The sequence below is a fragment of the Phymastichus coffea genome, unplaced genomic scaffold (assembly GCF_024137745.1).
Source record: "Phymastichus coffea isolate CEN01 unplaced genomic scaffold, Cenicafe_Pcof_1.1 PCOF00003, whole genome shotgun sequence".
In the NCBI taxonomy this organism is placed as follows: Eukaryota; Metazoa; Arthropoda; class Insecta; order Hymenoptera; family Eulophidae; genus Phymastichus; species Phymastichus coffea.
In genome coordinates, this window is record NW_026706814.1 from 13,011,526 (window position 1) to 13,025,808 (window position 14,283).

At 49.5% G+C, this 14,283-nt stretch overlaps 1 protein-coding gene across 1 annotated transcript in view; it reads left to right on the forward strand.

The window, feature by feature from the left end:
• Positions 1–14,283, forward strand: part of LOC131664518 (roundabout homolog 2-like) — a 254,071-nt gene that overhangs the window by 231,688 nt on the left and 8,100 nt on the right. Inside the window, exon 3 of the mRNA XM_058935691.1 lies at positions 13,854–14,007. Within this exon, the coding sequence (XP_058791674.1) occupies positions 13,854–14,007 (154 nt within the window). The remainder of the gene's footprint in view (positions 1–13,853; positions 14,008–14,283) is intronic.

A 14,283-nucleotide genomic window follows, 5' to 3' on the forward strand; every position in this document is an offset into this window, starting at 1 on the left:
AGCAAATTATGACAACTGCGCGCGCTCGCTCTCGACTAATTAAACTTTTTGCCGAGTCCACGGCGAAAAATTCATTTGCCGCCAGCAAAGGCGCCCGCCGGCCAAAAATATTCGTCCGCGTGAACGAAGCGCGCGAGTCACGCGAGCGCGCTCGGCCTGGCAAATGAATCTTCGGCGCTCGGCCGCGCCACCTCTTTCTCTCGCATTCTTCCTCGCGCGCGGCTTTTCTCTCGGGCGCGCGTGACGGGGATGTGCAATCCGCCCGATAATAATTATAATAGCGATAATAATCAGTCGCGACGGCGAGAAAGATATACGAGGCGCGACGCGCTTAATCGGCTCCTCACGGACAGCTCAATCCAGGCATTAAAATGCAAGCACGAGTCGTTTGGCGAAAAACCCGATAGCAGCTTCTAGATAATAAAGCGAAATCGCGCGAATTCCCCGGGGCCGATTCTCATGCAAATTCGCGCGCGGATTTTTCAGCAGCCCAAGCGTGTAATGTACAAAGTCGTCTGACTAAATATCGCTAAACTCGGGGAAGCTTGTAAGCGCGAAGTAAGGGTCTCGATGAGACGAGGAGAAAAGGAAAGCTGAATAAATGTATTCGCAGCCGAAGGAAGAAAGCAATTGTAGAAACTTATGCATTTTCCATATTTCGCTCGTTTTGAGAAGTTGAGGCCATTAGGGAAGAAGGTGTGGGGGCTTTATATACGTCGACTCGGAGAGGTAAGAAAAGTTCTGAAGAGGGAGGCAAGTTTTTTCTTTACTTGGCTGCTGCCACTGTTGTCGGCCCTTTGTTTTTCCTTCTTGGCGTAATTTGAGGAGTCTCCGTGCACCGTAGCAGCTCCAGCAGCCAGCACAGATATGGAACGTCGGATTTTAGTCTCATCTCGCTAGCAGCACTTCACTTTTCTCATCTGTCTACAGATACTCCGACGGGCGCTGCGCGTTGTCCTTTGTTCTTTTCGTCTCTCCTGCAGGAGGATGCAGTTTAGCGGTATAATGGAGCCTCTCGGATCTACTATGTCTTCTCCCTCGCTTCCGGTCCGTCATCTTTCTGATTTTTGTTTACGACCGAGATTTGATGGCTTGTCGACCTACTGGATGCTCGCGAATCTCGGCGTTCGTGTAATGAACCTCTCGAATGAGCGCGCGCTATTAAAGCCAACGATGAAAAATATCCCATTGTTCTCCCTCGCACACGTACGTCCGCGTGTGGTGTAGCTTGTAATATATTCAGCGGCGCACGTGTCGCTGAGTGTGGCAATAACACATAACGTCGAAGAAGCTCCGAGTGTGCATTTATGGGCAATTCGCTTCGGGAACTTGTCTCGGCACCTACGCGAACCAAGGTGACCAAGCGATCTTGATTTATCGTCGTTATTCGAAAAACAGCTCCAAATATTAAATACCTTCGTTCAACGAACAATCGCGCAATTAGTTTCACAAAGAATGCAGAATCTATTAGTAGACTATAATAGTTTGAAGCGAACAGAGTGCATAAATCAAACTGGGCACTCCTAATTAGCTTTGGCCACGTAATTTACGAGGCGATCGGGAAAGGAAAAAAACAAAGAAACGAGCCGAGCAATGCGCGCGCGAAACGATTCGTTATGTGCGCGCGCGTCTGTGTATCTACACAGCACGCGTGCGTGGGAGTCCATTGAACTGCATGAGCGCGAGCGAGGCGAGATCCGATGCAAATGAAGACAAACTGGCGCCCAGGTACAGGGCTAAAATCAATGTTTCGCGTTCGCAACCTGAAAACAAACTTCGGTCTCGCGCGACGCACCATCCATCAATCGCTAAAAGGCCGTCATTGACGCGTAACGCGCGCAACGTATTCGGCCGAGAGACGAAAATGCTCTCTTGAAACGGGAAAAAAAAACACGAAAGAGGAAGTACGGAAGCGTTTCATCATGCGCAAAATTGCGGGATTTATCGCACCACTCGGACACTTGTAATTTAGTCGCTTGCTTGCTTGTGCGTCGCAGGAATTATCGCTTGCCGCCACCACCACCATCACGATTCGCCACCACCGATAGGAATTACGTGCGCGCGCGCGCGCGCATGTGTGTGTGTATGTGGAGGACTATTAAGGACCGGCGCCGGGCAGTATTGCCAGATAGCAGCAGCATGCGTTAATTAAAAATGGCTCTAAATCAATTTGAATTAATAATCGCGGCTTGCCAGCACCGTCGCCGCCGCCGGCGATTTTTCTAACCGATACACCTCGGCTTACAACTGTTATTTATGGGCTTTCTTTGCGTCGCGCGCGATGCAGTTTTTCTTTCACAGACAGCGGCAGCCGGCAGCTTGTTTCAAGCTTGTTATTCTGATTGTGATCGATGCGCCACTGCTGGCGCGGAACAATGTTACAGTTGGTAATTAACGAGTGTAATAGAGAAGAAACGCGCAGTTGAAAGACGATGCACAACTTGCTTTTCATAGCTCGAACAAACATAGCGTGCGGAGCAACTTGAGAGAGACATAAATTAATCACGAGCTCCCGAGGCAATTTGCGAGCCATCGGGAGCTCCTTCGCACCAGCAGCCGAACACAAGCTTGGCCTGTTGGACTGGCTACGACTTAACTAGATTTCCCGAATAAAGTACCCTGATCGAACAACGGCCTTCCATGGCTCGCTCGCAACTTGCAAACTTTCGTCGATTCTTCGCGCGCGTACGTGGTCCCCGCCGCGCATGCTCATTTAATTAGACGACATCCTTTGGAGACACGTATAAACGCGCGGCTCGAGGTAAATAAGGAAGGATATGGACGCGACGACGACGACGATGACGACTAGAGGCGGCAAAGCTGGTTTCGCTTGCTTTTGTACGTGCTCAGTGCAAGGACAGCAATATGCTCTTTCTGTACGCATAGGCAAGATGAGTGATTGGAAAAATGTAGTGGAGCGGTGGTTAATGGAAGCGTTGTCCGTCAGCAGTGCAGCCGGGCGCGATAGCCTCAACGTCAAAAACAATAGAAACTGAGGGTGCACAAGGCTAAGCGGGCATTCGCCCTCGTGCAGCCTAATCGGCTGATGTCTTCCCTTGTGAAACGCACGTCCGAATCAATTTTCTTGCGCGTTTTATGGCTTACTCTGCACGTACGTTTGCACCATGTGGTTGAGTGCATTGATCATCTCTCTCGGCAAGTCCTGTCGAAACCATTACATCAGCAAGTATTTGTGTTGCTTGCTCGAGTAGCAATACGAGTCGCAAACACACGCACAGCCCATGAATGAATTACAGGTCCTGTGTACACGCGTACACACGCGCGCGCATATACACTGCCTCGACGGCGAGAGAGGGATGTGTCATCTCGGAGCGGCGAGGCGCCCAAAATCGGCGAGCGGAAACTTAACTAGGCATGCTCCTTACTCTCACTCCCTGCTGTCGCGTCGTTGGCGTGTCGAAGGGGGTTTAACCTAAGTGCGTCACCGTCAATATCGGAGCTGCGATGCCGATGGCATCTCACAGTCTGAAAGCTACAGCGTTAATTTGGTTGCGGTTAATGCGATTCGCGTATACTGGTTGGCGCTGGTCAAGTTTTTATACGAGCCTCCTTACGCTGAGTTCGCTCGGCGTCGAATCAACTTGATTGGATTAATTTCTTGCTGGATAAGTGAGTTACTTCCGAAAAAGAAAAGCCGGCCGTTCTACGAACTGGTTGGTATACGCGTCTGACCAACGCGTTTTTTTTCTACTTGAAAAGTTCACAGGAAGAACGCGATGCGCCATCGATGCAAATAGCTTCGAGCATCGGTTTTTAATGACACACGATGAACGGCCGAGAGCAGCGGAACACAGCTCAGGCAATGATCGCGGCAGGCGCGTTGGGGACAGGCGTGTAAATCATCGGGATAGGCCGTAAACGGGCGCGCCAGCAGCTGACCCAGTGTCGGTGGTGGTGGTAGCGGCCTCGCGTAATCGGATTCCCTTTGAAAAGCGGCGATGACGAGGTGCTCGCCTCGTAACTCGCCTCGTTATCGCGCGAAACGCGCGGTCAAGTGCCGTGCTCAGCATCGCTGATACTATGCGCCACCCAACTGCTCCCGCTTAAATGCCCCTCGGGCTACGGCATTTTCTAGCGGCTCTCTCGGCCTCTTAACTGATAGGCTCTTCGTTCTGCAGATATTGTTTGCCTTCCACTGAAGCGCCGCTATTGAAGCGCCGCTGCTTTCTGTTTCTCTGGAGCTCACGCGCCATAACGATTTTCCGCTGAGCCACAAAACGCAGCTAGCAAATATTTAATTCGTTCGCCGCACGGAAATGCGATTATGCGGTTTATTTTCGATGTGACGCGGACAAAACAAGAACGTCGCTCCCCACAAATAAAGCTGCAGCCGCGGTAGTGAAGAGAAAGCCGCGTCTGTCCACGACAAAAAATATGCAGAGCAATTGCAATGGAACGCAGCAGTGAATCGGCGTGGCGACGTAAGGGCGTGTGAAGCAATTAAAAAGCAAGTTCAGGAGTGTAATCGGGTGGAGGCGGCCGCGCGGCGCAGGTGTCGAGCGAGTTGGAGGCGACGCGACGCGTTACAAGTGCAAATAGGAAAGCGATCGAGGTAATTTACGCGCTAGTTCAGCAAGTGAATCTCGAGCGGTACGTCGTCGACGGCGCCGTGGCGTCAGGTGTGCCGCGAATAAATCATCCCAGTAGTTGCGGGCTCCCGTACTCGCTCGCACATGCACTCGGACGCCAATCTGCATGTGCGTATAGCGGTATAACGACGGCCGGCGATTAGCTCGATTTACGACCAACAATGAGTCTTTCACGTGCAGAGAGCGACTTATTTGCTGCCGTTTTGTTTGCGCGCAATCATTCGCGATTGTTTCTATTCGCGTCAAGTCAACATCGAAGTAACTTGGCTCGCTCGCTATGAAAACAATGTTGCATTGAAAACCCTAAATAAAGAGTTCTCGGAGCAATTTCGTCGAGTTAAAGTGAGTGCGGAATAAAGTTTGAACGGCAAATTAATGAATCGGTCGGTGCGCGCAGAAGAGCAGAGCGGTATTTTGCAGAAAATGTTAAATTGAAAATATTTTGCGCGCGGCGATGATTATTCCCGTTGCATAAATTTGTCGGTTGGCGGCAGCAGTGTGTTTTTGATAAAGTGCGGTCAAGCATAAATTTCAAATTACACAGAGGACGCGCTTTTATAAATTAAGCGTTTTGCGCGCTTAATTGTGGGAATATATATAAGCCCGAGAGGGGAATTCACTGTAGAAATGAGATATTAATACGTCGAGCTGGTAGAACTCGGCTCCGATTTATCCAGCGTGCATAATTTGAAAATAAGCGCCAAATAATGATTTTTTTTAATGGTTTTTTGTATCGCGAAGATGGCTGACTCGTAAGACAGAGCTAAACTCAGCGAGCAACAATCTACCTTGGGATTGAGGCTCACAAATCAGCGCTCGTTTTACAAGCCATGAAAGCTCGTTAATCACTCTCCTTCTCGCTTCCGTGAGGGAAGAAAAAAGAGCAGGAATGAGCGTTCGGGAAGAAAAGTATTGCACGCGCGTCGCCCTGTAAATAGAAAATCTATTACACCGTGCGAAGCTCTGCATTATGCTCGCGCGCAATTTTCGTTATTTACATTTACGACAGGGCGAATTATAAGCAAGCCGAAGCGGAGGGGCGAAGGCAACTGGGAAAAAAAGAGAGCAAGTGGCCACGGCGGCTTATCAGCATTTAATAGGATCTCGGACCTCAGCTTGCAAGCAGTCGACGATCGCGTGCTGGCCACCTTACAAGGCATAAATAAGCGCTACCTACAACCCCGTTCCTATGTAAATCCCAGCCAACCTAGCAGTCTGATAAATTCAACCCTTCTCACGTGCCTTCGCCCACGATCGCCCATCCCTTGTTCCTTTTCATTCTTAGCTTCGACGTAGCCGTCGATGCTCGGCCTCTCGCGCGCGCGAATATTGTATGACGTCCGTACCTGTGCGTAATTCCAGGCCTCTCGCGCAGTGGCGATGTATAATGCCTCGCTTCTCAGCCCGTCTTCAGATTCATTTTTCCCGCTAAATTTATGATTTTAACTTGTAAAATGAGATACGCGCGACGTCAAATTTATTTCTCTGCTCGACTATGCCGCAAAAGCAACGGCATATTCCCGCGCACGTGATATCCACGCGGATCTAATGCATTATTTATGAAGAATTTATATATTTACAACATTCCTGCCAAATTCAATATCGGACAATCTCATTCGAAATATTACCGGTGCAGCGGGCACTCATTAGTTTGCGCGCATCCAATATCAAATCTGTGCAATAACTATCTTGAATGTATCAAACGCTCGTGTAACGATGCTGCGCAAATACATGTGCACGTGGACTACTCATTTTGGAATTGATGCGAAAACTACGTGCACAGGCATGCCTGTCCAAATATTGGACCAATAATTGAGTTGAGCGCAGCTTATAACATAACTTTCGATTCGGGTTTAACGAATAATTTATCATATCCAAACAGTGCAGCTTACAAGTCGATCTCTGTCTAACTCAATCAATTTTCTTTTGTGTTTCAGGTACGACAGAGCGCTCGATTCTTTCTCTAAATCGATCGGATTGGGTGAGTTTGTTCCACAACGAAAAGCCAACCAATGAAAAAAAAACAGCTCGATATCGCATAATAACAACGTCGATGGATCGTCACCGTATCATGCGTGTGAAATCTCGTCGCTCTTCGATTTATCCACGGCAGCAGCGTCACGTCGCGTGGAAGAGAACAAAAAAAGAGACGAATAAAATCGAACGCGACCGCGGTAAATTGAAAAACAATGCGCACCTGGCGAAAAAATCCGAGTGCCGGCAACTATCCACGCTGCTGGAAAATGGACTTAATTTAGTGGCGCTGAATTATGATTAAACAGTGGCGTACACACTAGAGGGCTGCAGTACTCGCTCGCTTAAATTAAACCGATTGCATTCCGGCGGATCGCAAATTTCAACAAGGGCGCGGCTGTAGGTGGCTACAGCGAGTCGCATCGTCAGCTCAACGATGCGCGTGATGTGCGCTGAAATTTCGCGTGTGCCCTCCCCTTTCGCGGCAGGCCCTTTGTCATAATGAAACAGCTCATTGCACGCCTATTAATTGCATCCGTATGAGATCGACCTATTTTTATATATTCCGCGTAGCTGTAGCTGTGCTTTGGTTTTCTCCAAGCAGCTTTCTTGTGGCGAATCTTTTACAAAATGCTTGCGAACAAAGTCATGCAGTTCTGTGAATTACACGTTCAATCCGCGTAAACGCAAACTCGATTCCCCGACTAATTGACTCGACTGTTATTATACGTTCTCATTGTTGTTTGCACTCGCGACAGCGCCGAGACTATATATCTCGCGTTAATTCCGTCCGAAAGCTCGAAATTGAAAAAGTCAAGCGAGCAAATACAAAACTCGCTTTCATTGTCAGGTTGACACGAGCTCGTCGATGAAAAATCATTATTAAAGCGGGAAATAGCAGTCGAGTCGTGCGACGTCGGTCAGTGCTCTCGGCATTGCACTTGAGCCGTGATTTTTTTTTTTTTTTGCCGATATCTATTTTGACCGCAGCGGTAGCCGTGCACACACATATCTCCTCGTCGAAACGACCGCAGAATCGTCGGATGGATGGCAGTATCAATATTCCTGTGCAGTATAGACTGTCGCGACGGCAGATCGCCTATTACTCTCCTCCATTTTCTGTCGCTTGTGCGCGCGACAAAGATTCAGCACTCGTGCCGATTTAATCCCGCTGCGCGACGAAAGATACGCGCATAGAAAAGCAGAATGCAGAGGGGGTCTCCACAAGTAGCGCGCAAATTCGAAAATAAATCGGCGAGCCCGACAAGCCTTAATCTAGAAGCTCGCGCCGTTTGATTTAAGAGTGGCGCTTTATCAGCGACGGCGAGGTGCATGTGTGCGAGTGCGAGCCGTGCAGGTATAATTGTCGAGAGAGCGCTCGCGGTTGCCACCTATAAATCAGCTCGACGCTCTCCGCCGAGAGATCTCATTATCGATTGTTCGGGCTACCGCAACGGCGATGACGACGAGGCAGTAGCACAGCGAGTCTTCGCGCGCTCGCCTAATTGAGTTAAAACGTGGCCAAATGTATGTTGTGCAAGTTGCCAGATGAATGGCGGCCTTGTAATGCTAAGTAATTAAGTGCTGTAAATGGTATGCAAATTCAACCTCCGTATTCTCTTTTTCTTTCTCAAGAACCATTGAAAATCACCGGCGTTGCCGCCGTCTCTGCAAAAACTCAAATCGAAACTTTCCGAATCACGCTGAGAAAAAGAGAAAAAGAGAAAAAGAGAAAGAGAGCGCGAGTTCGTTCCAGGGTTTTGATAACGAAAAAGTAAATTGAACCGATTCCCATAACGGCAATCTGTAATAAAAAAATAAAGAGAAAAGAATAAAGAACAGTCCGCGGTGGTGGCCTCTGCGCCTTGAAAGCAATATCACGAAAAATAAATTGGAAAGGCAGACGTCATGCATCGACGTGGGGCCGACGCGAAATCAATGAGAACAAGCATCGCCGCCGTTGTAATAATAAACGAGGCACATACATCCATCCCCATCCATGTCATTGGGAAGCAGGGAGGAGGCATTAGTCCGTAGCCGGAAATCTAATTTGACAACGAATTCAACCTCGTACTCTTCCTCGCGCTCGGCGCATGAGATCCGCACTTTTTCTCACCTCTCGTATTATTTCGTTGTGGTGGGCGGCGGCGAACGTAGGCTTTTACAATGGACTCTTTGCCTTGTTCCTCGTTTTCTCGATAAGCGCCGTGTGATTTATTTTATACAATGAACAAAAAAAAAAAAACCACCGCTCGCGCTTTAAATCTCTCCAGTCTTTTTTTTTCTTTTTTTCTTTTTTTTCGTTTGCGCGCGCAAGGCTTTTACGAGCAATTAATCCCCGGATAACAAGCGCTCGACAAAAGAAAATTCGTTTCTCTCTCTCTTTTTTTCGTTAAATAAATACGTCGTATCAGGTATGTTTAGAGCTCGAATTTGGCGAAAAGAAGCAATCCTCCGGTGAAAGATATACCGATAAATGAAATAATAACAAAGGCCACGCGTATAGCGTAATAAAGATCGTGTTTCTTAGCTCACGAGCTGAAGTTGATTAGACACAGAGCCAACTAATACGCGTGATTGGTTATTCCGTCAGCGCGCGCAGCACAGCCGTGCTACTACTATTTACCTTGAATTCTTTATTTACGCGCGCGAAGCTCGTCAACTACCCGCACGGTGCACCCTCCCTCGGTACATCTCTATCGAGCCAACGTGCACCCACCCTCGAGAGTTTCTCCCTTGTAGAACGAGAGAGAAGCATTAATATAAACATTGCTCCCCCGCAGGCATTAGCCGGCGTGGCGGCGGGTCGAACGACTGGCCAGCGGGCTCTTTGTCTTTCTTCCGACCGCGATAACTTCCGCACGTGCAGCAGGAGCAGCAGCAGCTAAGCTCTAATCGGCCGGAACGATTAAAACCGCGCGCAGCAGTTCTCACCAAAAACTTGGACGCGCACACGAGAGACACACCATTAAAACTGCTCAAGTTTTTTTTCTCCTCCAGGGCACCCCCTTTGCCGGCTAATAATAATAACGAGCAGAATAATGATAATAACGACGGCGACGCGGAGTGTAAGTTTCGCAAATTACGCCTCTCAAAGCCGGATTTTCATATTTAATGAAGAACTAGTGCTCGGTTTGGCATTCTGAGAACGGCGGTGGCGCCGAACTAATGGACTAGATGTTTGCCCAACTTTCGAAAGTTGCACAGCCGGGGTATCGACTTGCTCGCTCCAAAGATTGGCATCGTTACCGACAATATTATTTTTCAATTTAAAATAACGAAGTCTGCTAGCAAAGTTAAAACCAATTTGCTATCTCGTGCCCGGGCGATACTACGCCACGGAGAGTTGGTACGCGCGCGACTGCGTCTCGAGTCAGAAGCCAGGAGGCGCCCCAACAAGCGCCGACGTATCTTCCTTGTGCTCTCTAGATGTGCGTGCGCGCGCGCACGACCGTATTATCGTATCGGCGCCCCAAGTGTAATGAGCATATTGTCCGCGCGCAACTGTAATTTCAGAACTCCCCTCGTAGTGCGTACTCTGAGTAGCCTCGAGCTTTGGGCGATTTGTTCTTGTGGTCGCGCGACGCGCAAGCGCTCATTCAATTTTCGCTTATCAGTTTTTCGATGGTATGCCACACCCGACAGTTCAGCTCTTAATCGAGAGCAGATCTTATTGTTCTGCCGTGGAATTCGATTTCGAAGAAAGTCAGGCAATTGTCAGCGTGACCGACGTTATTGGAACAATCGTTTAACGTGATTGAAAATTGAACGACCTTCCAGAAACAGAAGAATCTACTCGATCGATCAATGCAAACATTTAATTCGGTCAGTTGTGTCGAGGATAAAACGAGTCACGCAATGGCTAAGGTGGTACGATGAATATTCGATTAATGTGCAAACGACGGCCCTTATGAAAGGCAGAATTAAGAAAGTACCGGCAATGAGAAATTGGCAGCGGTGGAAAGCGCAACAGAGTGGCGTCGTCGAGAGAGCGCGCACATATCGATTCTCGCAGCTCATAACTCATCGATTCTCGAGCGCACTGGTCATTATCGCCGTGCAATAGAGCGTCTCTCTGTAGCTCGAGTAGCGACCCGAAAATCATCGTGGCTTTCCGCCCCATAAAGCCTCGAGAGAGAGAGAGAGAGAGAGAGAGAGAGAGAGAGAGAGAGAGAGAGAGAGAGAGAGAGAGAGAGAGAGAGAGTCGGTCGTGACGAAGAGCCCTGCCATCCGAATCACCTTGACGGCCCGGCGAATCAATCGAAAGCACGCGGCAGCACGTTGCATTCGGCAGCAGTTCGAAGGGAAAGAAGCTGCTCGTGCGCGCCAAGTTCGCGGGTGGCAATTGAAAGCCACGGCGAGCTCGGGTGGGCCGCGTGTGTTGACCCAGTATGCGGCCTGGCGTAGTACGTGTCGGACGTATCTCGCTCGAGCTGCGCCATATATCCTCGAGGCGACGGCACAATTCTCTCTCGGAGATGTATCGGGACCTGCACCGAGCGAAGCGGCGGCCGGTCACGCGCCGGCCGTACGTCAGCGACGGAGAGGGAAGGAGAGCGTGTCGCGAATGCCGAGTTTGAACGACCAGGCTCGCTCTGGCTCCGCGAGTTATGCAGGGCCAATGCATGGCGCGCGCATTTCTTTTTCTCTTTTCGCGCGCGCGACTCGCCTATTGCGCGACTCATCTATTACCCTTGCCGTTCGGGTACTGCCTCGTCTCTCTCGATTTCCCGTCGCAATTGACTTGCTCTTTCTTTTCACTCGCGGGCCCGCCCGGCACATTTCGCTGCTCTGCAGCGCGTCCATTTATTTCTATTTTTTTCAAGCTCTTCATTTGCGAAGCTGTCCTCGTTGGACGCAAACACCGCGAGCCGAGAAAAAGGAGAAGCGGATGTTCACCGAAACCTCCATCTCCTCGCTCCTTCCTCCCACATAATTAAGCTCTTCGCAGCTGTGCGTTTTCTTACCTTCTCGCGCCATTATTCCACTTGATCCCGACCGAAATAGATTCTCTTATTTACAATTTTCAGGCAGTCGTTGACGGCAGGACGTAAAAGAAAGGAGGCGGGGGATGAGCGAGCGCTGCCGCGGCTGCGAAACGAGAGGCACGCCCGCGAGAAGGGCGGCGAACGCCGTGCGCAATGTCTTGCGGAATCGAAGCGTCAGTTTCGCAGCGTTATCTCGAGGATTTATCGTCGGTAGGCCTCTCGCCGGCAGGATTAACGCGGTTCTTGATTCGGCCGTGCGATTCACAAAAGACGTGCGTCTACGCCGACTCCGAAAGGGCGAGGCAGCGGCGGCAGATCCGAGATCCAATTTCGAAATGAAAGCCGAGGCCATTGTGCTTGCCGAAGAGGCGTCTCGCGCGATGTACTATCGCCTGCCGCCGTCGTCTATTCCTCGCGCTTTTTCAATCGCCAGCGCCAGTCTCAGCCTTTTGCTAGCGCCTTGGTGCGCTCTTCTGAATTTTGCCGCTCGAGCTGCCGAGCCGCACAATGCAGCGTATAAATAATTTGAAAAAAGTAGGCTACACGTACGTCGGATTGTCTTCCATTAGCGAATCTCGTGACTGTCGCCTATCTATTTCTTGAGGCCTATCCCGTCCATTGTCTGAGCCAAGGCTTTAAGATTTAGCAGCGTTGACCTGGCAGGCCGGAGCCGAGTGAAAGAGGAATTCCATTTCGCTGGCAACCCTTCGACGCACTGCAAATTAAAAGCCTCCCTTCCGCGTGTGCTCACTGCTTCCTCGCCCTAATGCGCTCTCTTCCTCGAGACGAGCACAAAGCCTCGTCTGGAGGAAAAAAAAATCGCAAACGGAAATCTAGCTAGATGGAGGGTAAACTCGCGGAGGGACGAATGACTTTGACGCGTATATAGACGCGTGCGCGTTCTGTTAGCAAGCGACATTTCCTAAATGGCTCTCGCGTGATAAATGGTAATAGTACAACGCCGAGACTCTGTGCCGATAAACGCGTGTGCGTGTAAATTCTGGTCGAAGGTAGAGAGAGAGAGAGAGAGAGAGAGAGAGAGAGAGAGAGAGAGAGAAATGGAAAAAAATGAATTCACGTACCCGCAGGTTACGTGCCCTTTTGCGAACTCGCGTATGCGTTAGCATTTGCATGCATTCCGCGTTCAATCCCGTGCTCTAGCGCCGCCATATTCCGTTTCTTTTTTTCTTTTTCATTCCGGATTTTCATTGAAATTTCTCGCGCATTTACCCGCTACTGCTGCTGGATTCCATTGCCTGGACTCTCTCTCTCTCTCTTTTTCTCGCATTTTTGTTATCTTTGTCGAGGAAATGCGATTAATTTGCATCGTTTTGCCAAACGAAACAATTCGCCACTTCCCAAATATTCGTCGAGGCTTTGGTGAGCACGAGATGAATAGAGGAGAGAAAGAAATAGTAATAAAAAGCGACGTGCACGTCGAATAAATTCATGAGAGTATAGAGCTCGTAAAATATTAGCCAAATGAACGGGTTCGTTGAATGGCAAATCAAACGCTCCGCCTGCCGGGAAATGCATTTCAGCGCTCGGAATTCCTTCAATACATCGAGCGCACACGAGAGAGAAAAAGAGAGAGAGAGAGAGAGAGAACCCCCTCGGCAAAATCGGAAAAATCGAGCGACTTGCACACACGTACATACGTACATACACGAGTCGTTGAATGGATTCGCTCTCTGAGAAATGGCGTTACAATCGATTTACGTCGCGTGAGTACATACACACACAGCACGGTGAAAAGTGTTTGTCGAATTTTCGCCATTGCGTCTTTTTCCGCGACATCCGCTGAGATTATCGGCCGGTATATATATATACATATATCGCTCAGAGTACATCGCTCAACAGCTTCGTCCGGGATCGATTTGGCGCTAAACTTTTCCTTTGCCAACGTGTTTGCGTTTCTGCCTATGCTATGCGTGCAATTCTTTTCACGCAAATAATTTAGGGAAAAATGTTCGGTGATCTATCGCACGCTTTGATTAGCAATGGCGGGTAGAATAAGTGCAATAAAAAGGAAATCAATTCGATGGAATTTTATCGGTATCTCCGATTGTTTCGAGTGAAAATCAGCAAGAGCGCGAGAAGCGGAACAAATGCACGGCCACCCCATAAAAAAGATATCACATCCGTGCGTTGCAAGAGCAATTGACTGTGTCTTTGTTTCACAACTGAACGAACGCGCACGAGAGAGAGAGAGAGAGAGAGAGAGAGAGAGAGAGAGGGAGAGCAAGTGGCAACTACCGCTATATCTTGTATATGTTTGCAGTGCTGCGCGAGGATTTCCGCGTGGAGCCGCAGAACACGCGGGTAGCCGCGGGCGAGACAGCACTGTTGGAGTGCGGCCCGCCGCGAGGGCATCCCGAGCCAGTACTGCAGTGGAAGAAGAACGGCCACCCCATAGACTTGGACAGCAACAAACGGTAAGTTTCCGAAGGCGCGCGCGCGAAGCGCACAGCTGTGCCCGACGACGCGACGACGACGCGAGGACGCGGCAGCTCCGGCGCTATATATACTTTTGACTTTAAACTCTAACTTGTGGCTCTTGTTTCTTGTTAGGTTGTTGTTTCTGCTGAAACTATGAATTTGGCGCGCTTAGCTTAGCCAGACGAAATTCCCGAAGACTCGCGCTCGCGAGCAACAGCGGCGCGCTAGCTGCTAGCAGCCCAAACTTGTAAGCCAGTTTTGCTTCGCTTCGC